This window comes from Erinaceus europaeus, chromosome 2 (genome assembly GCF_950295315.1).
Source record: "Erinaceus europaeus chromosome 2, mEriEur2.1, whole genome shotgun sequence".
In the NCBI taxonomy this organism is placed as follows: domain Eukaryota; kingdom Metazoa; phylum Chordata; class Mammalia; order Eulipotyphla; family Erinaceidae; genus Erinaceus; species Erinaceus europaeus.
Genome location: NC_080163.1, coordinates 7834548 through 7861743, shown reverse-complemented (window position 1 = coordinate 7861743; position 27196 = coordinate 7834548). Strand labels below are relative to the sequence as shown.

Below are 27196 nucleotides of genomic sequence, written 5' to 3'. Positions count from 1 at the left end.
CTCCCGCCCGCTGGCTCTTCCCGCTGGCTGTTCTGAGTTCGCCCGAGCGAGTGGAAACCACAGAGTGTTCCAGAGATAAATGTTCCAGAAACAGCAAAACAGTCTCGTGAAGAAAGAGCAGAGGCCTTTGGAGATCTCTTCACAAGCAGAAGAGAAGGCCATAGTGCATAGGTAGCCAAATTGTCTTTACTTATCTGAGAGATGCGCAGGTCAGGTCCACGTGGGCGCCATTTGTTGTTAAAATTTTGGAAGGCTCTGGCCGGGCGGGTCTAGCTTCACGGGCGGGTAACAGAGACGTGGAGGCAATGGCTGGGCAGGGAAGCTGTATTTCTTTATTTAGGAACAACGATTTATAAACTAAGACAAACTACACAAACAGAACTCTGCTGTCTCTTTGCGGTGGCGCAAGCACTCTCTCTCTTACTCTGGAACTCAGGAACTCCCCAACTCTGGAACTCAGGAACCGTTTCTTACTCTGTAAACCTGAAACTCTCGAACTCAGGAACTCAGGAACCCTCCAACTCTGGCACTCTCGAACTCAGGAACTCTGTCAGACTCCAGAACTCTCGAACTCTCGTACTGGAGAACCCTCTGAAAATGGAATTAAACTAACACTTAACAATCAACAAAAGATCAGTAACAGTCTCAAAATGTGGAGGCTCAACAGTACACTTCTTAACAACTTCTGGGTCAAAGAGAAAGTCAAGGAAGAAATCAAAATCTTTCGAGACTTCAATGAAAATGAAGGCACAAGCTATCAAAATATTTGGGACACAGCTAAAGCAGTCCTAAGAGGGAAGTTCATAGCTATACAAGCACACATTAGGAAACAAGAAAAAGCACAAAGAAACAGGCTGATTGCACATTTAAAGACCTAGAAGAACAACAAAGTAATCCTAAAGCAATCAGAAGGACAGAAATCACTAAAGTTAGGGCAGAAATAAATAACATAGAGAATAGGAAAACCGTACAAAAGATCAATGAAAGTAATTGTTGGTTCTTCGAAGGAGTGAACAAAATTGAGAAACCTTTAGCCAGACTCACAAAACAAAAAAGGGGGAAGACCCAAATAAATCAGATAGTAAATGAAAGAGGAGATATCACAACAGACACTGCAGAAATTCAACATATCATGCGAGGCTTCTATGAACAACTATATGCCACCAAGCTAGAGAACCTGGAAGAAATGGACGATTTCCTAGATACCTACCAACTTCCAAAACTAAGTAAAGAGGAAGTGGATAACATGAACAGGCCCATCATAGCTAATGAAATTGAAACAGTTATCAAAAATCTTCCCAAAAATAAAAGTCCTGGACCAGATGGTTTTACAAATGATTTCTACAAAACCTTCAAGAAGAACTAATACCTCTACTTTTAAAAGTCTTCCAGAAGATTGAAGACACTGGAATACTCCCTGCCAGCTTCTATGAAGCCAACATCACCCTGATACCAAAAGCAGACAGGGACACAACCAAAAAAGAAAACTACAGACCAATATCTCTGATGAACACAGATGTGAAAATATTGAACAAAATTCTAGCCAACCGGATACAGCAGTATATCAAAAAGATTGTTCATCACGACCAAGTGGGGTTTATCCCAGGCATGCAAGGTTGGTTTAATATATGTAAATCAATCAATGTGATCCACCACATCAACAAAAGCAAGACCAAAAACCACATGGTCATATCAATGGATGCAGAGAAAGCCTTTGACAAAGTACAACATGCCTTTATGATCAAAACACTACAAAAAATGGGAATAGATGGAAAATTCCTGAAGATAGTGGAGTCTATATATAGCAAACCTACAGCCAACATCATACTCAATGGTGAAAAAATGGAAGCATTTCCCCTCAGATCAGGTACTAGACAGGGCTGCCCACTATCACCATTACTATTCAACATAGTGTTGGAAGTCCTTGCCATAGCAATCAGGCAGGAGCAAGGAATTAAAGGGATACAGATTGGAAGAGAAGAAGTCAAACTGTCCCTATTTGCAGATGACATGATAGTATACACAGAAAAACCTAAGGAATCCAGCAAGAAGCTTTTGGAAATCATCAGGCAATACAGTAAGGTGTCAGGCTATAAAATTAACATTCAAAAGTCAGTGGCATTCCTCTATGCAAACACTAAGTTAGAAGAAACTGAAATCCAGAAATCAGTTCCTTTTACTATAGCAACAAAAACAATAAAATATCTAGGAGTAAATCTAACAAAGGAAGTGAAAGACTTGTATACTAAAAATTATGAGTGACTACTCAAAGAAATTGAAAAAGACACAAAGAAGTGGAAAGATATTCCATGTTCATGGGTTGGAAGAATTAACATCATCAAAATGAATATATTACCCAGAGCCATCTACAAATTTAGTGCTATCCCCATCAAGATCACAAGCACATTTTTTAGGAGAATAGAAAAAATGCTACAAATGTTTATCTGCAACCAGAAAAGACCTAGAATTACCAAAACAATCCTGAGAAAAAATAACAGAACCGGAGGCATCACACTCCCAGATCTCAAACTGTATTATAGGGCCATTGTCATCAAAACTGCTTGGAACTGGAACATGAACAGACACACTGACCAGTGGAATAGAATTGAGAGCCCAGAAATGAGGCCCCACACCTATGGACATCTAATCTTTGACAAAGGGGCCCAGACTATTACATGGGGAAAGCAGAGTCTCTTCAACAAATGGTGTTGGAAGCAATGGGTTGAAACATGCAGAAGAATGAAACTGAATCATTGTATTTCACCAAATACAAAAGTAAATTCCAAGTGGATCAAGGACTTGGATGTTAGACCACAAACTATCAAATACTTAGAGGAAAATATTGGAAGAACTTTTTTCTGCATAAATTTTAAAGACATTTTCAATTAAACGAATCCAATTACAAGGAAGACTAAGGCAAGTATAAACCTATGGGACTACATCAAATTAAAAAGCTTCTTCAGAGCAAAAGAAACCATTACCCAAAGCAAGAGAGCCCTCACAGAATGGAAGAAGATCTTTACATGCCATACACCAGATAAGAGTTTAATAACCAACATATATAAAGAGCTTGCCAGTCTCAACAACAAGACAACAAATAACCCCATCCAAAAATGGGGGGAGGACATGGACAGAATATTCACCACAGAAGAGATCCAAAAGGCCGAGAAACACATGAAAAAATGCTCCAAGTCTCTGATTGTCAGAGAAATGCAAATAAAGACAACAATGAGATATCACTTCACTCCTGTGAGAATGTCATACATCAGAAAAGGTAACAGCAGCAAATGCTGGAGAGGGTGTGTGGTCAAAGGAACCCTCCTGTACTGCTGGTGGGAATGTCAATTGGTCCAACCTCTGTGGAGAACAGTCTGGAGAATTCTCAGAAGGCTAGAAATGGACCTACCCTATGATCCTGCAATTCCTCTCCTGGGGATATATCCTAAGGAACCCAACACATCCATCCAAAAAGATCTGTGTACACATATGTTCTTGGCAGCACGATTTGTAATAGCTAAAACCTGGAAGCAACCCAGGTGTCCAACAACAGATGAGTGGCTGAGCAAGTTGTGGTCTATATACACAATGGAATACTACTCAGCTGTAAAAAATGGTGACTTCACCGTTTTCAGCAGATCTTGAATGGACCTTGAAAAAATCATGTTGAGTGAAATAAATCAGAAACAGAAGGATGAATATGGGATGATCTCACTCTCAGGCCAAAGTTGAAAAACAAGATTAGAAAAGAAAACACAAGTCGAACCTGAAATGAAATTGGCGTATTGCACCAAAGTAAAGGACTCTGGGGTGGCTGGGTGGGGTGGGGAGAATACAGGTCCATGAAAGATGATGAATGACATAGTGGGGGTTGTATTGTTAAATGGGAATCTGGGGAATGTTATGCATGTACAAACTATTGTATTTACTGTTGAATGTAGAACATTAATTCCCCAATAAAGAAATAAATTATAAAAAAATAAAAGAAATAAAGAAGGAAAGAAAAAAAGGAAGGAACAAAGAAAGAAGAGAATACAGAGAAGTTAAAAACGAAAACCAGTTGTAGAATCCGGGTGGTAGTGCAACAGACTAAGTGCATGTGGTACAAAGCACAAGGACCAATTTAAGGATCCTGATTTGAGCCCCAGTCTCCCCACATGAAGGGGGTCATTTCACAAGCGGTGAAGCAGGTCTGTAGGTGTCTATCTTTTTCTCCCCCTCTCTGTCTTCCCCTCCTCTCTCCATTTCTCTTTGTTCTATCCGGAAATAATAACAATAATAATAACAACAACTATAGTGGCCCAGGAGGTGGTGCAGTGGATAAAGCCCTGGATTCTCAACCATAAGGTCCTAATTCAATCCCTGACAGCACATGGACCAGAGTGATGTCTAGTTCTTTCTCTCTCTGCCTATCCTTCTCATAAATAAATAAATCCTAAAAAAAAAAAAAAAATACAACAATGATGTTGTTTTCGCTGGGCTATGTTGTTTTCGCCAGGCTGGCTTCACGGGCGGGTAACAGACGACCAGGCTGGGTTGTACGCAGTATCTCTTTATTCATGCAGGACGCAGCACAATCTAAGACGAGCTAAGCTAAACTCAAGGTACTGTACAACTCACAGTGCTGTCTTTATATATACTTGCCACGTAGGGTGGAAACAGCATGTGACATAGAGAGGGTGGAGAAAAAAGTGACTGGTGAAAATCAGGGTGTGACAAAGAAGGGATCAGGGTGTGACAAGGAGGGGGGGTGGAGCAGGCAAGAATCCTATCACTGAACCACCAATGCCCTGGAGGGAGGATGGAACTTGTTAACAGTGGTTATGTAAATAGAATAGTGTTAAGCAGGGGGGATTTAAACCAAATGAAAGAGAAGGGGTCTCATGCATACCAACACAATGATACACTACAAGGACAACAAAATGGAAAAAATAGCCTCCAGGAGCAGTGGATTCGATGTTCAGGCACTGAGTCCCAGCAGTAGCCCTGGAGGCAAAGGAAAATGCCAAATAATATATAAAATATAAAATAGGTGGATAAATATAAAAATTTTTAGAAAGAAAATCTGTTTCATGATCATTGTGTGGTCTCCACAACTCCTCCTCAACTCAGTAAAATTAAGACACATTCACATTAAAAAAATGAATCAAGCTGATTCAAATCGTTGATCTAAATTCTATGCTACTTTCCAATACCTCAGCATCAGATAATCCATTCAGCCCTACCCTGTTGTAGCACGAAGGTGGGTCCTGGAGGAAGTGATTCTGATTGGTGGAAACTGGAAATGCTCCAGGGAGTGTCCTGAGTATAAAGAGGCCAGAGAGCCAGCCTGAGAACACACAGAGTGGGTGAGAACAGGTAATAATCTGGTAGAAACCAGGTGAATACTATGTAGACACTGTTGGACCGAAGACTGTCTGAACCACGTGGAAACCAAGCCGAATTGCAGAAGAGGTGAGCTGGGTGTCTGAGGGCCTGCTGGGAAGCTCTAGCTTTGCCAGCTATAGGTTCCCTGCACCCTGGATTAACTCCCATCCCTTGTCAAGCTCAAGTAAGTGGGACTATTATTCCAATTCTTGGGGGGGGGGGGGCAGGACAGGTGAGCGGAGGTCCAGCTGATCCAGGCTTCTCTTTGTAGGGAGATGCACATTTTTATTTTTAGTTTTAAGCAGAGCCCTTCTCAGCTCTAGTTTATGGTGATGCAGGAGACAGAGCCTGTAACTTCAGAGCCTCAGGCATGAGTTTACAGTCAGTGTGTTATCCTCCAGGCCACTTAGATTATTTTCCACAAAGGATCAAAAGATTTAATATTCAGAGGTTCTAGGAGGGAGGAGGAGCTACGTAGTGTTTCCTATCCATTTTTCTTCTAAGGAATGTGATTGCTGAATGTGCCCTGAGCTTAGGTTTTACTTACTTGTATTTATGAAGAGAGAGGAAGAGAGCCTGAGGGTCACTCTAGCATATGTCCCTCCAAGGGTCAAACCCGGAACCTTCTATTTGCTAGACCAGCACTCTAGATGCTGTGTTACTTATTGGAGATATGAGACGGGTTTACTTTTCTCTTTTCTTTTTATTTATTTTATTGCCACCAGAGTTATAACTGAGGCTTGGTGCCACCATCACAAATTCATGGCTCCTAGAGGCCACCTTCTTCTTTCCTTCCTTCTTTCCTTCCTTCCACACACTACCCTTTTAAATTTATTTAATGAGAAAGATACAGAAAAAAAGACCAGAACACTGCTCAGCTCTGGCTAATGGTGGTAGTGGGGATTAACCTGAGACCATAGAGCCTCAGGGATAAAAGTCTTTTTGCATAACCATTATGCTATCTACCCTGGCCTCTCATTTTTATTTGACAAAATATATATATATATATATATATATATATATAGAGAGAGAGAGAGAGAGAGAGAGAGAGAGAGAGAGAGAGAGAAAGAGAGAGAGAGAGAGAGAGAGAGAGAGAGGGAACACGTGAGGTCTGGGGCTTTGAAACCAGGTCCTGGCACATAGTAACATGTGTGCTTAATCAAGTGTGCCACCACCTGACCCGCAAGGCAGATGAAAATACATTTCCTGGGCTGAGACTCCTGTACTCCTCTGGATGGAAGGGGATGGGGGGATGGTCTGGAGCTGGGAGGTGCAGGACCTTTCCCTGGGCACAAGCTCCCTGGGGAGATGACAGGCCTGAGAGGACCTGAGATGCTCACACAGCACCCACTAGGTGTGGTCCTTGAATTCTTCACTGAGCCAGTAAACACGGCAATGTCCACAACCCTCCCACCCTCCTCCCTCCCTTTCAGGGACAAATCAATCTCTTGGACTTCACTTTAGGTCACACTTTCTCACAGAGCTCTTAGGTTGCAGTGGATTTCAGGCTTTTCTCTGCAGTACCTGGATGTATTCTGTGTTCCTGTCTGGATGGGATGGAGAACAGGACATGTTTAAATGGATTATGGCAATGTCCTGCAGAGATCTTTGCTTGAGGGGTGGGAAGCAGCTGGAGAGAGATGTGGGTGTGTAGGACAGTGCATGACTTGTCAGTTGAAACCCAGCTTGCAGTGCTGACACCACACAGCTGGAGGTGCTGAGGCAAAGGAGGGATACCTAGTGCTGTGGTCTCTCTCTCTCTCTCGACAAGAGAACTGATAACTCATGCATGCATGAGGCCCTGGCTCTACCAAAAGAGACAAACAAAGACAACATTTTGTCCCAGTTAGAGATGTAAGAAGAGCCACTCTTCTTAGTTTCACTCTGGGGAGGGATTGATAGGCAAAGTGCAGCTTCCAGTGATCTGGGGTCAAGGACATGTGGGTTCAGCAGGTTTGGGGGTGGGGGCTGGTGGTGGTGCCCCCAGTGTTGCCATGCATGTATCATCATGCTTAAGACTCAGGTTCAAGTTCCCAGTCCTCAGTGGAGGGAGAAAGCCTCAGAAGTGGTGATACAGGTCCCTCTCTCTGTCTCTCTCCCCCCTTTCCATCTCCCACCCTTCTCAATTTCTCTGTTCTGTTATAGAAAATGAAGTTTAAATTTAGTTTAAAAAATAAAATATAGAAGAAAGTGGTTCTGTAAGAGTCCCCTGACCCTCTCTCTTCTCTCTCCCCCAGACACACCAACCAGGAGACCAGAGGCCACCTCGTGGAGCATAATCCAGAGCTCTGGACCCAGTGTACCACAGTACAGTGCCAGTTCCATACCCGCCCCGGCGGTCCCAATGGAGGCCAGCCTGTGCAGGGCCTGGAATGTCTGCTTCCGCAACTTCAGTGCAGAGGGCCTACACCCCCTGCAGCACCTGAGCAGCCTCCAGGGGCTGTGCTGGAACTGGCTGCGCCCTGACCTGCGCTCCAAGGAGCAGATCCTGGACCAGCTGGTGCTGGAGCAGTTTCTCATCTCCAGCACCCCCGAGCTGCAGGCCCTGGTGCTGAAGGTTGGGGTGCAGACGTGTGCCGAGCTTGAGCACCTGCTGAGGAACCTGGAGGCACCCCGAGACCACAGTGCACCCCAGAAGTGGGTGAGTGAGGAGGAGGTGGAGGTGGTGCTAGGGGGATGGTGTTGGGAGGGATCTGGGTCAGTGCAGAACGTCTCCTGTCAGAAGAGAGAGTTGGCATGTGGGGGGTAATCTGGGAGGCTCTAGAAGCTTCTAAAATGTCTAGAACACAGTAGCCAATGCAGTGTCTTCACGGGGGCTGAGCCAGGGTGAACGTCAAATGGGGGGATGCTGGCTTTGGCAGATGTGTCGGGATCTAAGTGGACAGCCCCACGGAGTGAGACTGGTCCAGGGCACCTGGGAGGCCTTCAAGATGAGCAGCTGGGGTGGCCGCTCATTAGGGGCCAGGGTGAGGGACCCTTGCCTGACCAGCATGTGCAAGACTGGCTGGTTTCATCCCATAACAAAGCCCATGATGGGGCCTGGGCCTTGGCGCATTCAGTTAAGGGCACATAACACAAAGTGCAAACATCCAGGTTCGAGCCCCCAAGCTCCCACCAGCAGTAAGGACACCTCACTAATAATGAAGCAGGTCTGCAGGTGTCTCTCTTTCTCTAGAATCATCTATGTACTATCTATCTCAAACACCCTCCCAATTTCTCTTTCCTGTCCAATAAATAAATAAATAAATAAATAATAAAACTAAAGCTCATGGCCATTTGGGACCTTGCAGGATGTCACCACTGTGGGACAGTGGCCTTATTCATTTATCACATAGAGACAGAGAAATAGAGAGGGAATGGGGAGGTAGAAGACAGAGATATCTGCACCCTGACTTCACACTTCTGAAGCTTCTCTGTTTTATGTGGGGAAGAGGGGGTTGAACTCATGTGCTTGCGCATGGTAACATGTGTGATCAGCCAAATGCACCACCACCAGGCCCCAGGATTGGGATTTTTTTTTTTGGTTCCATATAAACTGCTTGTTGGTCTCCATAGTGTGGGAGGGGCTGGTGGGTCAGGTAGGGAGCAGAGCACAGCTTGAGGTGGACAACTGATGGGTCTTCTCATCTTTCTCCCAGAGGGTGATCACCATCGACCAACAGCAGTATCTTCTGCGAAACCTGGACAGGACCCCAGTGAAAGTCAACTGCGTGGATGCTCTGCTCGACTTGTCCATGAATCCCCAGGTCTTCCTGAGCCCCAGTCCTCAAGGAAACAGCCCCCATATCTCTCTCGAGGAGCAGAGGCTTCAAGCAAAGGAAGACACCTCATGGGTGCAGGTAAGTGTGGCCCTCCAGAATCTTGCCTTAAAAAAATAAATAAATAAAAATGGGAAGATAGCATCATAGTTCTGCAAAAAGGCTGAGCCTTCAAAGATCCTTGGTTCACTGGTTCAATCCCCAGCATCAAAATAAGCTGGAGTTGAGCAGGGATCTTGTAAAAAAAAAAAAAATGGGGGAATGGGGTTTTTTCCAAAGATACATGAACTTGTTAAAGAGGGGGGGGGAAGAGAGAGAGAAAGAAAGAAAGGAAGAAAGAAAGGGAGGGGGGAGAATGGGCAGGATGAAATAGAAATTTTATGCGAAAGATTTCTATTCCTAAGTCTTCAAAGACCCAGGTTTAACACCTTTTTCCACAATAAACCAGAGTTGTGCAGTACTCTGGCATAAGAGAGAGGCAGATAGAAGAGAAAGATATTTTGAAGAAAATGAAGAACTGGAAAGTTTCAGAATCATTGGTTTAAAAAGAATGTTATTACAGACACCCATCACAGGTAGATGAGATATGTGTCACCTACATTATACTGCGTCAGCTACTGTACTGTGAACCATTAATTCCCCCCAAGAAATAATGACCAAAACATTGGTGAACTGGTGGGACTGCAGGTTAGAGTGCACTGCTTTTGACAAGTGCTTTGGGAGACGTTTCAGTGCGTGGAAGGTGGGGTGTGATTGGAGAACCACGTTCAGGCTCTCAAGGCTGATGTTTCATTTGTCCTTAGACCATCCTGCATGATTCAGAAATGACACATCCCATGGAAAATCAGGCTGCAGAGGCCATGGAGATTACCCCAGTGGGGGCCAGCAGCCTGGATGGTAAAATGGACTTGACCATGGGTGCCCAGGCCTCCCTGAGCCATGAACCTCAGGAGATGGGTCCCCAAGGCTGCCCAGAGCAGCAGAAAGTTGAGGAAGACAAGTACATGACAAGAGAACAGGTGAGAGTGTGGAGCCCTGAGGGTGGGGAGAGGGGAGGCAGTGGGCAGGACAGTTGTGAGACCCTCACAGGTCATGCCAGTCCCTCTGTCCTTATGTCAATTACTGTACTCTAAACCATAACCTTCCCATAACCTTAAATAATCAGGAGGTGGCACAGTGATAAAGCTTTGGACTCTCAAGCATAAGATCCTAAATTCAATCCCCAGCAGCACATGTGCCAGAGTGATGTCTGGTTCTTTCCCTCTCCTCCTATCTTTCTCATTAATAAATAAATAAAATCTTTTTTTAAAATTATATTTAAAAAAAGAAGTATGAACTTGTGAGGCTGCAGGATAGAGTCCAAAGCTTTTGTCTGGACCTTTCAGAGAAGTTTCAGTGCCATGGGAGTTGGGGTGGGACCCCCAGCTGGCTGCAGGGCTGAGCCAGGGGCTGAGTTCACTGCCATCAGCAGCAGGGGAGGCTGACTATGATTCAGGGTGAAGGCTCCTGCCAGGTAGGCACAGTTGAGCAGCCCTGATGACAGACTCACGCTTTTGGGGAGTGGGTTGCCCAGGGAGAGTGGGTTCATCAGAACTATGAGGCTGGGGGCTGGTGCTTCTGGTCAGACAGAGAAAGGGAGAATTAGAGAGAGCTCTGTCTGCTTCCTGAATCTGCTCACCATGCCTGCTGCTTGCCCTACAGGAACACGATGTTATCCTGATAGGGGTTGCTTCAGAAAACAAGGATGGGAGAGCCCCCCAGAAGCTGGAACCTGAGCTGAGTGGGGACAAAGAAGAGCCAGCAGGAGAGGCATGTCTGAAGCCTCAGCCTCCACAGAGCGGTGAGTGTCCTGGGCAGTGAGGGTGCTGGGCTGGGTCTTCCTGCAGAGGCTGGTGTCTGGGGGTGTCCCCTCTCCTGGTGCCCTGTGCCGCCCTGGCTCTGGCTCTGCAGAGTTCCTGGATCTCTGCTCCTCCGCCTGCTCCTTCTCTTACTCCCTTCTCCTTACTCCTCCTACTTCTACCTCTCCACTTTCTCCCTGTCCATCTCTTCCTCCTTCATCTCTTCATTCTCTTTCTCCCTTCCTTCTCCTCCCATCTTCCTCCTCCTCTTCCTATTCTTTCTATTCCTCTTTTTTCCTCCTCTTCCTATTCCTTTTCCTCCTCCACTCTCCCCTTTTATTAATTTTTTTTGTTGTTATTTGATTGGATAGAGACAGCCAAAAATCAAGAGTAAAGGGTTGATAGAGAGGGATACACATAGAGGAACAGCTTCACCGCTTTCAAAGTTTTCCCCCCAGAAGGTGGGGCCGGGAGGTGGAACCCAGATGTTTGTACATTGTAACATGTGTGCTCAGCCAGGTGTGCCACCACCCAGCCTGCTGTCTCAGTTTCTACCTCCCCCTTCCCCGTCAATTTCTCTCTGTCTCTATCCAATAATAAATAAGTAAATAAATACATAAATACATAAATAAATATTTTAAAGCATAAACAGAGGGGCTGTGCAGTAGCACAACAGCCTAGCATACATGGCGCGAAGCACATTAACTGGTTTAAGGATCCCGTTTTAAGCCCCCACTCCACACCTGCAGGGAGGTCACTTCACAAGTGGTGAAGCAGGGTTACAGTTTGTCTGTCTTTCTCCCCTCTCTGTCTCCCGCCCCCTCGATTTCTCTCTGTCCTATTCAACAACTACAACTGCAATAGCAATAATAACAACAAGGACAACAAAAGTGGAAAATATGACCTCCAGGAGCAGTAGATTCACCACTAAGCGCCAGCAATAACCCTGGAGGGGGGGGGGAAGCATAAACAGGGGCCCAGCGGTGGTAAACCAAGTTAAGTGTACACACCACAGTGCACAATGTCCCAGGTTCAAGCCCCGGGTATCCACTTCCGGGCGGAAGATTCACAAGTGGTGAATCAGGGCTGCAGGTGTCTCTCTATCTCCCCCTTCCCTGTCAATTTTTCTCTCCATCCAAAAATAAATGTTTAAAAATTCATTTAAAAAAAAAAAACATGAACGTCATTTCTGCCTTCTTTTTCTGTAGAGTCATCAGACAACAATCTCATCCAAGGAGAAGCTGATGCCACCGCAGAAGAGGGGCCGCAGAGCCCCGCCCATCAGGATGCAGAGGGAGAGGTCAAGGACAGGCCCAGGGCTGAGGAAGGATCCCACGACCTGGTGAAGAGGTTCTCTCTGCGGCCATGGTGCGCCCCCGCGAGGCTGCTCTGGGAAGGGCAAACAGGTACTCAGGCACAGGCAGAAGGTGCACAGGCAGCCACAGGTGCACAGGCAGCCGCAGGTGCTCAGACAGGAGCAAGTGATAAGGTAGGAGCAGGTGCTCAGAGACGAGCAGATGCTCAGAGAGCAGCAGGATCACAGGCAGCTTCTGCGGGCCAGTTCCGCTGCCAGGACTGCGGCAAAGTGTTCTCCTACAAATCCCAGTTCAACATCCACCGGCGCTCGCACACCGGGGAGCGGCCCTTCAAGTGCACCCAGTGCGGCCACGGCTTCATGCAGCTCTCCGACCTGCGGGTGCACATGCGCATCCACCAGGGGGTGCGGCCCTACCAGTGCCCCACCTGCCAGGCCACCTTCACGCACCAGTCCACGCTGACCAGACACCTGCGCGTACACTCGCAGGACCGCCCCTTCCGCTGCGACCACTACTTCAAGGCCTTCAGCCACCAAGGCAACCTCAACGTGCACCTGCGCACCCACAACGGCCAGAAGCCCTACCTCTGCACGTTGTTTGACAAGCAATTCCGGCAGCTGGGCACCTTCAACCGCCACTTCAAGCTGCACCACTCTCCCCAGAGCCACCAGAGGATCCCGGCCAGGGCCCAGAGCGCAAAGCAGCACACAGACCAGACTGACTAGGTCTCTGAGGACCAGAGGGGACACAAGGGAGTTCTGCTGAAATTATGTCAACAGGGGCTCTGCTAAGAAAAATGAAGAATGTGCCTCCTTCACCACAAGGTGAAGGTTGAATACAGGATGATCTCATTCATGGAGGTTGGGAGACAAGAAACACAAAGGGGAAACACAGAGCCGGTATTGCACCAAAGTAAAGGACTGTGAGGGTGAGGGTCCTGGGGCACGATGGTGGAGGAGGTCCTAGGCTGGGGCTTAGAGTGTTTTGCAGAAAACTGAAGTCTTAAGGGGCTGGGTGGTGGCGCACTGGGTTAAGCACACATGTTATGAAGCACCGGGACCCCCTGCAAAGATCCGGGTTCAAACCCCCAGCTCCTCACCTGCAGGGGGAACGTTTCACAAGTGGCAAAGCAGGTCTGCAAGTATCTTTCTTTCTCCTCCTCCCCTCTCAAATTCTCTCTGTCCTGTTAAATAAAAACATGGCGGGGGGAATGGCCCCAGGAGCAGTGGGTTCCTAGTGCAGGCACTGAGCCCCAGCAATAACCTGGAGGGTAAAAAACAAAACAAAAACACACCAAATGTTACACATGTAACCATTGTATATTCTGTATATCATTAATTTCTCCCAGTTAAAGAAAAGACAGCAAGAGAACTCAACCCATTTATGTGGTGCTAGAAATTAAACCCAGGACCTCTGTCATACAACACATGTATACTGTCACTGACCCACTTCTCTGGCTCCTTCACCTCTCTTTTTTTCTCCTAGTCTGCTTCATATAAGATAATAGAACACCTATGACAGGGAGATGAGAGATTGTCTCTAGGTGTTGATAATTACTGTAACCCACTAGCATACCAATAAAAACAGAAGTACTACAACAATAAAAAAAAGAAAAAAGGAAGAAAGTAGGCAGGTGTAGATAACATTATGGTTATGCAATGAAACCCTAACGCCTAAGGCTGCAAAGTCTCAGATTCAATCACCAACAATGCCGTAAGCCAGAGATGGGCAGCACTCTATTGAAAGAAAGAAAAATGAGAAAGAAAGGAAGAGGGAGAAAGAAAAGACTATGATCTGACAGAATAGAAAGAGACCAAGAAGTGGGAAGAAGTTTTACAAGTGGTGAAGTGGTACTGCAGATATCTCTTATTCTTTTTAAAATACATATTATTTAAGATATCATGGGAGTGGATGGGATACACAGATCTGGTTGTGGGAATTGTGTGGAGTTGTACCCCTCTTATCCTATGGTTTTGTTAATGTCTCCTTTTTTGAATAAATAAAATAAATATTTGAATAAGTAAAAAAAATCTTTGAATAAATAAAATAAATATCCTCTAATCTGCTGGCTGTGCTGGCAGATTAGAGGAGGTGAGCTCTGGGCATCCACACACCTGTCGTGCTGTGGTAGGGCAGCAGGTGGCAGATGTGGGGTAGACCTGAGGGCTGTGGGGACCAGACCCTGAGTGAACACCAGCTCCTGGGAGATGTTGGCAAAGGCCTCTGCGCAGAGCTTGGTGGCCAGTATCTCTCGAGTGGTGGTCATGAAGTAGCAAGGCGGCTACTGCTACTACTGTGCTGCTGGGATAGTCACTTCACCTGTGTGGTTTTTAAGTGCCTGGACTATTTTTTTTCTTGAGAGGGAGGAAGTGCAGAGCACTGATCCATGTCATCTTGAGCACATGTTCTCATGCTTCTATAAAGGTCTTGGGGGGGGGGGCTAAGCCAAAGGTTCCTTGCATACTGTATGGCTGCAGCTTTACCATATGTTCATTCCAGGTGTGGACCTGTTGTTACTGACAGCTTTGAAAGAGGTTTTGGTCTCTTCCAGTCTCTGTTTCTTTTTTTTTTTTCTCTTTTTTTTTTTATTGGGGAATTAATGTTTTACATTCAACAGTAAGTACGATAGTTTGTACATGCATAACATTCCCCAGTTTCCCATATAATAATACAACCCCCACGAGGTCCTCTGATTCCTTCTTAGACCTGTATTCTCCCCACACACCCACCCCAGAGTCTTACTTTGGCACAATATGCCAATTCCATTTCAAATTCTACTTGTGTTTTCTTTTCTGATCTTGTTTTTCAACTTCCTCATGAGAGTGAGATCATCCCATATTCACCCTTCTGTTTCTGACTTATTTCACTCAACATGATTTTTTCAAGGTCCATTCAAGATCAGCTGAAAACGGTGAAGTCACCATTTTTTACAGCTGAGTAGTATTCCATTGTGTATATAGACCACAACTTGCTCAGCCATTCATCTGTTGTTGGACACCTGGGTTGCTTCCAGGTTTTGGCTATTACAAATTGTGCTGCCAAGAACATGTGTGTACACAGATCTTTTTGCATGGATGTGTTAGGTTCCTTAGGATATATCCCCAGGAGAGGAATTGCAGGGTCATAGGGTAGGTCCATTTCTAGCCTTCTGAGAGTTCTCCAGACTGTTCTCCACAGAGGTTGGACCAATTGACATTCCCACCAGCAGTGTAGGAGGGTTCCTTTGACCCCACACCCTCTCCAGCATTTGCTGCTGTTCCCTTTTCTGATATATGACATTCTCACAGGAGTGAAGTGGTATCACATTGTAGTCTTTATTTGCATTTCTCTGACAATCAGAGACTTGGAGCATTTTTTCATGTGTTTCTCAGCCTTTTGGATCTCTTCTGTGGTGAATATTCTGTCCATGTCCTCCCCCCATTTTTGGATGGGGTTATTTGTTGTCTTTTTTATTTATTTATTTATTAGGGAATTAATGTTTTACATTCAACAGTAAATACAATAGTTTGTACGTGCATAACATTCCCCATTTTCCCATTTAACAGTACAACCCCCATTATGTCATTTATCATCCTTCATGGACCTGTACGCCAATTCCATTTCAGGTTCTACTTGTGTTTTCTTTTCTGATCTTGCTTTTCAACTTATTTGTTGTCTTGTTGTTGAGTTTGGCAAGCTCTTTATATATGTTGGTTATTAAACTCTTATCTGATGTATGGCATGTAAAGATCTTCTCCCATTCTGTGAGGGGTCTCTTGCTTTGAGTAGTAGTTTCTTTTGCTGTACAGAAGCTTGTTAATTTGATATAGTCCCGTAGGTTTATACTTGCCTTAGTCTTCTTTGTAATTGGATTAATTTCATTCAAGATGTCTTTGAAATTTATTCGGAAAAGAGTTCTGCCAATATTTTCTTTTAAGTATCTGATAGTTTCTGGTCTAACATCCAAGTCCTTGATCCACTTGGAATTTACTTTTGTATTTGATGAAATACAGTGGTTCAGTTTCATTCTTCTGCATGTTTCAAACCGTTGTTTCCAACACCATTTGTTGAAGAGACTTTGCTTTCCCCATGTAATAGTCTGAGCCCCTTTGTCAAAGATTAGATGTCCATAGGTGTGGGGGCTCACTTCTGGGCTCTCAATTCTATTCCACTGGTCAGTGTGTCTATTCGTTTTCCAGTACCAAGCAGTTTTGATGACAATGGCCCTATAATACAATTTGAGATCTGGGAGTGCAATGCCTCCGGTTATGTTCTTTTTTCTCAAGATTGTTTTGGCAATTCTAGGTCTTTTATGGTTCCAGATAAACATTTGTAACATTTGTTCTATTCTCAAAAAAAATGTGCTTGGGATCTTGATGGGGATAGCATTAAATTTGTAGATGGCTCTGGGTAGTATATTGATTTTGATGATGTTAATTCTACCAACCCATGAACATGAAATATCTTTACACTTCTTTGTGTGTTTTTTAATTTCCTTGAGTAGTGACTCATAATTTTCAGTATACAAGTCTTTCACTTCTTTCATTAGGTTTACTCCTAGATATTTTATTGTTTTGTTGCTATAGTAAAAGGAGTTGATTTCTGGATTTCAATTTCTTCTAGCTTAGTGTTTGCATAGAGGAATGCCACTGACTTTTGAATGTTAATTTTGTAGCCTGACACCTTACTGTATTGCCTGGTGATTTCCAAAAGCTTCTTGCTGGATTCCTTAGGTTTTTCCGTGTATACTATCATGTCATATGCAAATAGGGACAGTTTGACTTCTTCTCTTCCAATCTGTATCCCTTTAATTCCTTGCTCCTGCCTGATTGCTATGGCAAGAACTTCCAACACTATGTTGAATAGTAATGGTGATAGTGGGCAGCCCTGTCTAGTACCTGAACCGAGGGGAAATGCTTCCAGTTTTTCACTATTGAGTATGATGTTGGCTGTAGGTTTGCTATATATAGACTCCACTATCTTCAGGAATTTTCCATCTATTCCCATTTTTATAGTGTTTTGATCATAAAAGGGTGTTGTATTTTGTCAAAGGCTTTCTCTGCATCTATTGATATGACCATGTGGTTTTTGGTCTTGCTTTTGTTGATGTGGTGGATCACATTGATTGATTTACGTATATTAAACCAACCTTGCATGCCTGGGATAAACCCCACTTGGTCATGATGAACAATCTTTTTGATATACTGCTGTATCCGGTTGGCTAGAATTTTGTTCAGTATTTTCACATCTGTATTCATCAGAGATATTGGTCTGTAGTTTTCTTTGTTGGTTGTGTCCCTGTCTGCTTTTGGTATCAGGGTGATGTTGGCTTCATAGAAGCTGGCAGGGAGTATTCCAGTGTCTTCAATCTTCTGGAAGACTTTTAAAAATAGAGGTACTATTTCTTCTTTGAAGGTTTTGTAGAATTCATTTGTAAAACCATCTGGTCCAGGACTTTTATTTTTGGGGAGATTTTTGATAACTGTTTCAATTTCATTAGCTGTGATGGGCCTGTTCATGTTATCCACTTCCTCTTTACTTAGATTTGGAAGTTGATAGGTATCTAGGAAATCCTCCATTTCTTCCAGGTACTCTAGCTTGGTGTTCATAGAAGCCTCACATGTTATGTTGAATTTCTGCGGTGTCTGTTGTGATATCTCCTCTTTCATTTACTGTCTGATTTATTTGGGTCTTCTTCCTTTTTTCTTTTGTGAGTCTGACTAAAGGTTTGTCGATTTTGTTCACTCTATCAAAGAACCAACATTTACTTTCGTTGATCTTTCATATGGTTTTCCTATTCTCAATGTTATTTATTTCTGCCCTAACTTTAGTGATTTCTGTCCTTCTGGTTGCTTTAGGATTCTTTTGTTGTTATTCTTCTAGGTCTTTAAGATGTGCAATCAGGCTGTTTATTTGTGCTTTTTCTTGTTTCCTAATGTGTGCTTGTATAGCTATGAACTTCCCTCTTGGTACTGCCTTAGCTGTGTCCCAAATATTTTGATAGCTTGTGTCTTCATTTTCATTGAATTTTCGAAACATTTTGATTTCATCCTTGATTTTCTTCTTTGACCCAGAAGTTGTTAAGAAGTGTACTGTTGAGCTTCCACATTTTGGCACTGTTACTAATCTTTTGTTGATTGTTAAGTGTTAGTTTAATTCCACTGTGGTCTGAGAAGATGCTTGGGATGATTTCAGTGCTCTTGAATTTGCTGATGCTCTGTTTGTGTCCTAACATATGGTCTATCCTTGAGAATGACCCATGTGGATTTGAGTAAAATGTGTATTCCAGTTTCTTGGGATGAATGACTCTGAAAATGTCCAATAGTTCTAGTTTATCTATCTCTTCATTTAGCTCCCTTATGTCTTTACTGATTTTCTTCCTGGATGATCTGTAAAGTTGAGATAGTGGGGTGTTGAAGTCCCCTACTATGATTGTGTTACTGTTACTATATTGCTGTAGCTCTTTCAGTAGAAGTTTGATGTATTTAGATGGCTTCTCATTGGGTGCATAGATGTTAATAATTGTTAAGTCCTCTTGATTGACTGATCCTCTGAGCATTAAGTAGTGTCCATTCCTATCTTTTTTAATCTTATCTATTTTCAAGTCTATCATGTCAGATATGAGAATAGCTGTTCCTGCCCTTTTTTGTGGGCCATTGGCTTGTATGATAGTTTTCCATCTTTTCACTTTAAGTCTGTGTTTGTCTTGTTGAGTTAGGTGATTGAGTTAGGTAGACAACATATTGTTGGGTTGTGTTTTCTGATCCATCTTCCTACTCTGTGTCTTTTAATAGGTGAATTCAGGCCATTGACATTTATTGATATCAAAGATTGAAGATATTTTAACGCCATTCTTGAAGAGTTTTAGAGTGTTTTGATATATGTCCTATTTGTGGTGGTCTGGTTGTTTATAGGAGACCTTTCAGAACTTCTTTCAGGGCAGGCTTGGTGATGGTTGCTTCCTTCAACTGTTGCTTGTCTGAGAAGGTTTTGGTGCTTCCATCTAGTCTGAATGACAGTCTAGCAGGATATAGTATTCTTGGCTGAAAGCCTTTCTCATTGAGCACTCGATAGATATCTTGCCATTCTCTTCTGGCCTGTAGTCTTTGTATGGAGAAGTCTGCTGCTAATCTTATGGGTTTTCCTTTGTAGGTGACTCTTTGTTTTTCTCTTGCAGCCTTGAGGATCCTTTCTTTATCCTTATTCCTTTCCATTCTAAGTATGACATGTCTTGGTGTCTTTAGGTCTGGGTTAATTCTGTTTGGGACCCTCTGGGCTTCTTGAATCTTTATGTCTTTGGTGTTGTCTAGACTAGAGAAATTTTCAGCTATTATGGCCTGGAGAATGCTTTCTTCCTCTCCTTCTTTTCTTCCTCTGGTAAGCCAATAATGCGTATATTGTTTCTTTTGAAGTCATCCCATAGGACTCTGTTGTTGTTTTCAGCATCTCTTAATCTCTTTTTGAGATCTCTTACTTCTTTTTTAGTTGTCTCTAATTCATCCTCAATCTTGCTAATTCTGTCTTCAGCCTCATAGATTCTATTCTCTCTGCCCTCTACTGCTTTCTGGAGTTCATCTATTTTGTTGCCCTGCTCTGATACTGTTTTAGCTTGTTCAGCTAGTTGCCTTCTTAGCTCAGAGATTTCAGCTTTCAGCTCTCTAATAACCATGAGATTATTAGAATTTTCTTCCATATTCTCATTTGTTGTTCCTGCATTTCTGATTACAATTTTTTCAAATTCTTTACTCACTCCTGTTATTATTTCCTTAGCTAATGTTTGGATGTTGAACTCGTTGTTTTGTGCTTCACCCTCTGGAGGACTTTTAGCTGGACTCTTGTCCTGGTTTGAGTCTCCAATATTTTTTCTTGTTGTTTTAACCATTTTATATATTATGTTATGAGTTCCCTTTATCAGTACTTTTCAAATTATTGATCACTATTGCCTGGATTGACTTGTGTCCAAGTAATTTAATTAAAGGGTTTACCATGGTGGAAGTTAACAGTTTTTTCAATCCCTGAGTTGGAGCTCAGTGGTGTAAAAGCCTCTTTTTTTTTTCTTCCCTGTAGGCTATGGGAGCCTGAGGGCTTTTAAACTGTCAATAGGCTTCTTAGCTTAATCACTGACTCTTGACCAAGAGATAAAGCAGGGTGTGACAGAGATAATCCAGTGGTTATGCAAAGAGACTTTCTCAGCCCCTCAGCTATGCCACCGAGGTATAGGTCTTCTCCTGAGTTTCCCGGTTAGATCTCTGTACCCTGGTGTCCCTCCCTGTTGCTGCTCCAGATTCTGAGGGTAGTAGCAATGGAGACTCAGAGTTGCACTTGGTGAGTCTCTGGGGAGTCCTTTCCTCCCTTCAGCTGTCCCCTTGTTGTGGAGCAGACTAGAGGTGGTGTCTCCACTGATAAACTGTTGAACTGTTAGCAGTCACTTAATCTCTCCTTAGGCCCCTCTCTCCTCTCTGTCACCAGCCACGCATGTTTGTACTCATGGGTGATTTACTGGGTTCCTGTGGTCATTCTAGTCCTGTCTTGTTTCGGTCCGGGTGGTCTCCTTTGGTATTCCTAGTTGATCCGGGAGAGGAGAGGAGAGGAGAGGAGAGGAGAGGAGAGGAGAGGAGAGGAGAGAAAGTGATCTGCTGCTCGTAGCTCCACCTCTGGAACAGGAAGTCCTCTTGTTTCCTAATGTGTGCTTATATAGCTAAGAACTTCCCTCTCGGTACTGCCTTAGCTGTGTCCCAAATATTTTGATAGCTTGTGTCTTCATTTTCATTGAACTCTCGAAACATTTTGATTTGTTCCTTGACTTCCTCTTTGACCCAGAAGTTGTTAAGAAGTGTACTGTTGAGCCTCCATATTTTGGGACTATTACTAATCTTTTGTTGATTGTTAAGTGTTAGTTGAATTGCACTGTGGTCTGAGAAGATGCTTGGGATGATTTCAGTGCTCTTGAATTTGCTGATGCTCTGTTTGTGTCCTAACATATGGTCTATCCTTGAGAATGACCCATGTGGATTTGAGTAAAATGTGTATTCCAGTTTCTTGGGATGAATGACTCTGAAAATGTCCAATAGTTCTAGTTTATCTATCTCTTCATTTAGCTCCTTTATGTCTTTACTGATTTTCTTCCTGGATGATCTGTCAAGTTGAGAAAGTGGGGTTTTGAAGACCCATACTATGGCTGTGTTGTTGTTAATATATTGCTGTAGCTCTTTCAGTAGATGTTTGATGTATTTAGATGGCTTCTCATTGGGTGCATAGATGTTAATAATTGTTAAGTCCTCTTGATTGACTGATACTCTGAGCGTTAAGTAGTGTCCATTCCTATCTTTTAAAATCTTATCTATTTTCAAGTCTATCATGTCAGATATGAGAATAGCTGTCCCTGCCCTTTTTTGTGGGCCATTGGCTTGTATGATAGTTTTCCATCCTTTCACTTTAAGTCTGTGTTTGTCTTGTTGAGTTAGGTGAGTTTCCTGTAGACAACATATTGTTGGGTTGTAGTTTTCTGATCCATCTTCCTACTCTGTATCTTTCAATAGGTGAATTCAGGCCATTGACATTTATTGATATCAAAGATTAAAGATATTTTAACAACATTCCTGTAGAGTTTTAGAGTGTTCTGATATATGTCCTATTTATGATGGTCTGTTTATAGAAGACCTTTCAGAACTTCTTTCATGGAAGGCTTAGTGATAATTGATTCCTTCAACTGTTGCTTGTCTGAGAAGGTTTTGATGCCTCCATCTAGTCTGAATGACAGTCTAGCAGGATATAGTATTCTTGGTTGAATGCCTTTCTCATTGAGAACTCAATAGATATCTTGCCATTCTCTTCTGGACTGTAGTGTCTTTATCCTTATTCCTTTCCATTCTAAATATGATGTGTCTTGGTGTCTTTAAGTCTGGATTAATTCTGTTTGGGACCCTCTGTGCTTCTTGAATCTTTATGTCTTTGATGTTGTCTAGACTAGAGAAGTTTTTGGCTATTATGGCCTGAAGAATGCTTTCTTTCTCTCCCTCTCTTTCTTCCTCTGGTAAGCCAATAATGCGTATATTGTTTCTTTTGGAGTCTTCCCATAGGTCTCTGTTGTTGTTTTCAGCATCTCTTAATCTCTTTTTGAGATCTCTTACTTCTTTTTAGTTTTCTCTAATTCGTCCTTGATCCTGCTAATTCTGTCTTCAGCCTCATAGATTCTATTCTCTCTGCCCTAAACTTTTTTCTGGAGTTCATCTATTTTGATTCCCTGTTCTGATACTGTTTTAGCTTGTTCAGCTACCTGTGTTCTTAGCTCAGCTATTTCATCTTTCAGCTCTCTAATAGCCTTGAGATAGTTAGTGTTTTCTTCCAGAGTCTCATTTGTTGTTCCTGTATTTCTGATTACAATTTTTTCAAACTCTTTACTCACTCCTGTGATTATTTCCTTAGCTAATGTTTGGATGTTGAACTTGTTATTTTGTGCTTCACACTTTGGGGGACTTTTAGCTGGACTGTTGTCCTGGTTCCTTTCTCCAATATTTCTTCTTATTGGTTTACCCATTTTATATATTATGTTATGAGTTCCCTTTATTAGTACTTTTCAAATTACTGATCACTATTGCCTGGATTGACTTGTGTCTAAGTAAGGTAATTAAAGGGTTCACAGTGGTAGAAGTTAACAGTTGTTTCAATAGTATTTTAATCCCTGAGTTGGAGTTCAGTGATTTAAAAGCCTCTTTTTTTCTCTTCTCTGTAGGTTATGGGAGCCTGAGGTTCTAACTATAAGTAGGCTTCTTAAATTAATCACTGACTCCTAACCAAGAGATAAGGAAGGGTGTGGCAGAGATAGTCTGGTGGTTATGCAAAGAGACTTTCATAGCCCCACAGCTATGCCACCGAGGTATAGGTCTTCTCCTGAATTTCCTGGTTAGATCTGTGTCCCCTGGTGTCCTTCCCTGCTGCTGCTCTAGATTTTGAGGGCAGTAGCAATGGAGACCCAGAGTAGCACTTGGTGAGTCTCCGGGGAGTCCTCTCCTCCCTTCAGCTGTCCCCATGTTGGTGAAACATACTGGAGGTGGTGTCTCAACTGATAGACTGTCAGACTGTTACCAGCCATTTAGTCTCTCCCTAGGCTCCTCTCTGTCACCAGCCACGTGTGTCTGCACTCACCCGTAATTTGGTGGGTTCCTGTAGTCATTCTAGTCCTGTCTTATTTCAGTCCCAGGTAGTCTCCTTTGGTATTCCTAGTTGATCCCTAGTCTCTGTTTCTGCTGATCTCTGTCTCTCTCTTTCTCTCTCTGTCTCTGTCATTAATATTTTACTTCCTTGCTTATTTTACTGACAGACACAGATACACAGGGAGAGCTACCAGAACACTGCTCAGTTCTGGCTGTGGTGCTAGGGATTGCTCCTGGGGCTCTGGACACTCAGGCATGTAAGTCTTTGGCACAGCCATTATGCTGACTCCCCAGACTCTCTGAGAATTTATAATAAAGGTGTATTTGTATGCTGAAGGAGAAAAGGTGCACCCAGAGCAGCAGTCAGGCCTAGAAGGGCTAGAAATCAAACCTGCAACTTCACAGACAAAAGACTTGCTCGCCATCACCAAACTTTTAAAAATTATACTGCAAGGGAAAGAGAAAGGTAGACTGGGAGTATGGACCAACCAGTCAACACCCATGTTCAGCGGGGAAGCAATTACAGAAGCCAGACTTTCTACCTTCTGCAACCCACAATGACCCTGGGTCCATGCTCCCAGAGGGATGGAGAATGGGAAAGCTATCAGGGGAGGGGTGGGATATGGAGATTGGGTGGTGGGAATTGTGTGGAATTGTACCCCTCCTACCCTATGGTTTTGTTAATTAATCCTTTCTTAAATAAAAAAAAATAAAGTGTTCGGCAAACACTTGTCACAGGGGAAAAAATATACTGCAAAAAAATTATACTGCAATTTAAGAATTGTTGAGCAATCTATTTGATCTTAAATCTGAATTATCACATCTGTCCCTGACTCCCTTTTTATAAGCTCCAGGCCACATACCTGGGCCAATGTTTCACTACATTTGAAAAAAGATTCATTTATTTGGATTCTGTGTTTAAAATATCACACTTATTGTATCCATCATTGCACAGCTCTTGCCTCTTTGTTTTCTAATCTGACTTTTGATAGACACGAATTTGCTTTCATTCTCCAGAATCTTATTTTCACTCAAGTGTTGTGAAATTTCTGAAACAGTCTTCACTTTTTCAGCATTCTGTCCAGATGATTCTGTCATCATTTGCTCTCCCTGTATTTTCTTTTTGTTTTTGTTTTGTATTAGTCATTCCTAGATCCTGCCCACCTGGTTTCTCAGATATCTCCTGTGAAGCATTTCCTTATGCTCAATGACTTTGATTTTAAATTGACAGTGTCCTTTGGTGCACACAACATTTCTTGTCAGGAAACTAAATATTGTCTTAGATTGTTCATGATATTGACATCAAATGAAAAATAGATTTGAAATCCAAGGTACTAGAGAATTATCTCTAATTACATTTTACCTAAAATGGTTATTTTTAATTTCATTAATTTATTGTTCTTTATGGGGTGGTTAAGGATTTACAGTCAAAACTAAAATGGAGTGAATTGTATATTGTAATATTTCTTGGTTTTCTATTTTATTTTTATTATATTTAATTATTTGTATTGTATATAGACAGAAATTGAGAGGGAAGGGGAGGTAGAGAAGAAGAGAGATAGAGAGACACCTACAGCCCTGCTTCACCATTCACAAAGCTTTTCCCCTTGAGGTGAGGCATGGGGGTCTCAAAACAGGGTCCTTGCACATTGTAACATGGACATTCAACCAGGGGCACCACCAGCCAGCTCCACTCAATTTTCCATGTAGCAATCTAACCTGCCAAAGTCCCCCCCCCCCGCCTTCACGTGCCAGGACCTGACCACCACACCCTGTACCCCAGAGTCCTTTACCTTTTACTTGGGCGCAGTACACCAAATCCAGTCCAAGTTCTGCTTTGTCTTTTCTTTTCAGGAAACAGTATGTATTCATCATCACTGGTGTTTATTATTTCAGGCTGAATTTTTTTCCCCAACAGATAACACCTATGAAGGGCCAGGCGGTGGTGCACCTGGTTAAGTGCACACATTGCAGTGTGCAAGGTTTCAGGCCCCACAGACCCTGGTCCCCACCTGCAGGAGGAAAAGCTTCATGAGCACTGCAGGAGCAGGGATGCAGGTGTCCCTTTCTCTCTCTCCCTCTCTGTCTCCTCTTCTTTTTTCAATTCTTCTATCTCTATCTAATAATATATACATGAAAACATTAGAACACACCCATGCACACACATTACGTGCCAATGAAGAGAAGTGAGAGAGACAGAATGAGAGAGAGGAAGCCCATTGCACAGAAGCCTGTCTCAATGTGCTAGGATCTGGGCTTGAACCTGGGTTGTGCCCACACAAAAGCAAGTTCACTCTGCACAAATGGTTTTGCATGTATGAAGGCACATTGGCTTTCGGAAGCCGTTGTTCTTGCCCCAACTTGACTCTTCCCATCCCCATCCTTTCTCTAGTTTTCTGGGAAGACTCCATTGGGAGTTGCTGAATGGAGCTTAGCTGCATTCTGCTGTGTGGCCACAAGGCGGCAGCCAACCCTGTAGGTGTGTGTTAGCATTTTGTGAATTGAGGAGAGCTCAGTCTTTGTCCCCTGTGGATGTTAAAGTTTGAATTGTACACAAGATTCCCAAAAGGTTTGTTCTTTCCTCTTGGGTGTGGTGATCCCCCATTTGGCTTTCCAAGTTGTTGGGATTTCTCTGTTCTGGGAAGACTCCCTTAGGAGCTTCTGAATTGCTGCCCTCAGCTGCATTCTGCTGCGTGTCCATGAGAGGGCAGCACAAGCAGGACTGAGACTTGTGGGCGGTGCTCTAGGAACACTGGCCAATGAGATTGCTGGCAGGGTTTCTGGGTGTGCCCAAGGAGTTTGGCTGATCACAGTGCAGGCAGTGGCCCTAGGGGGGGCCTCAGAAAACAGTCCATATATGTGGGGGGGAGGGGTTGTTTCAGAAACAGGCCAATCAGAGTTCAGCAGAGAGCCCATATATGTGTTTGGGGGAGGGGTTCAGGTTTTCAGAAACAGGCCAATCAGAGTTCAGCAGAAGGACCTTGGGGGCAGGCCTTAGAGACACTGCCTAGTGAGTGTGGGGGAGGGCCGGGTGGGAGGTCCCTGAGACTGCTAGCGAATCATGAGCTAGGAGAAGTGATGTTCCTAGGCATGCCCTGAGAATTGGCCTATCAGAGTGTGGGGTGGACCTCAGCAGCCTGCCAGTAAGAACTGAGCTGAGGTGTGTCTATGGATACAGGCCAAATCAGATTTGAGCAGAAGTGGCTCATAGGCAGGCCTTATAAATACTGTCCAATGAGTCTGGTGGGAGGGCTGAGTGAGGTGTCCTCTTGACTGCTGGCCAATCATTGCCCAGGGGAACTGACCTTTCTAGGTGTGCCCTAAGGACACTGGCCAATGAGATTGCTGGCAGGGTTGCTGGGCATGCCCTAAGCCTCTGGCCTATCGGAGCATGGGCAGCCACCTGTGGGTGGGCCTTCTGAAGGAAGCCTGCCAATAAGATCCAAAGAAGTGGAATTTTGGTGTGTTTCCATGATCTGAGGGCCTTGCAGACGCTGTCCAATGAACATGTGGGAAGAGCGTTGTGGGCAGTCCTTGACAATGGTTGCCAGTCACCCAACCAGGAGCACTGACTCCCCTACTCCCTGGGCGGAGCTAACAGTCCTGGCCAATGAGAGTCAAGGCTACTTGCTTTTCTAAGGGCCTCAGGCATGACTCCTTGTGCACCACCACTGTGCTCTCTCCACTGCCCTGTCTGATTCTTCCTTCACCTTAAAGAACAATTTGCAGGGCCAGGTGGTGGTGCTCTTGTCTGATTACACACATTACAGTGCGCAAGAACCTGGGTT

The 27196-nt window shown here is 43.7% G+C and overlaps 1 protein-coding gene across 1 annotated transcript; it reads left to right on the top strand.

The window, feature by feature from the left end:
• Positions 1 to 7681: 7681 nt before the first annotated feature.
• On the top strand, positions 7682 to 13001 carry ZSCAN5B (zinc finger and SCAN domain containing 5B). The gene is made up of 5 exons (XM_007534302.2): positions 7682 to 8005; positions 9003 to 9203; positions 9926 to 10141; positions 10824 to 10962; positions 12169 to 13001. Exons 1-5 carry the CDS (start codon positions 7709 to 7711, stop codon positions 12999 to 13001), a joined length of 1686 nt encoding a protein of 561 aa, XP_007534364.2. The 5' UTR covers positions 7682 to 7708.
• Positions 13002 to 27196: the final 14195 nt, after the last annotated feature.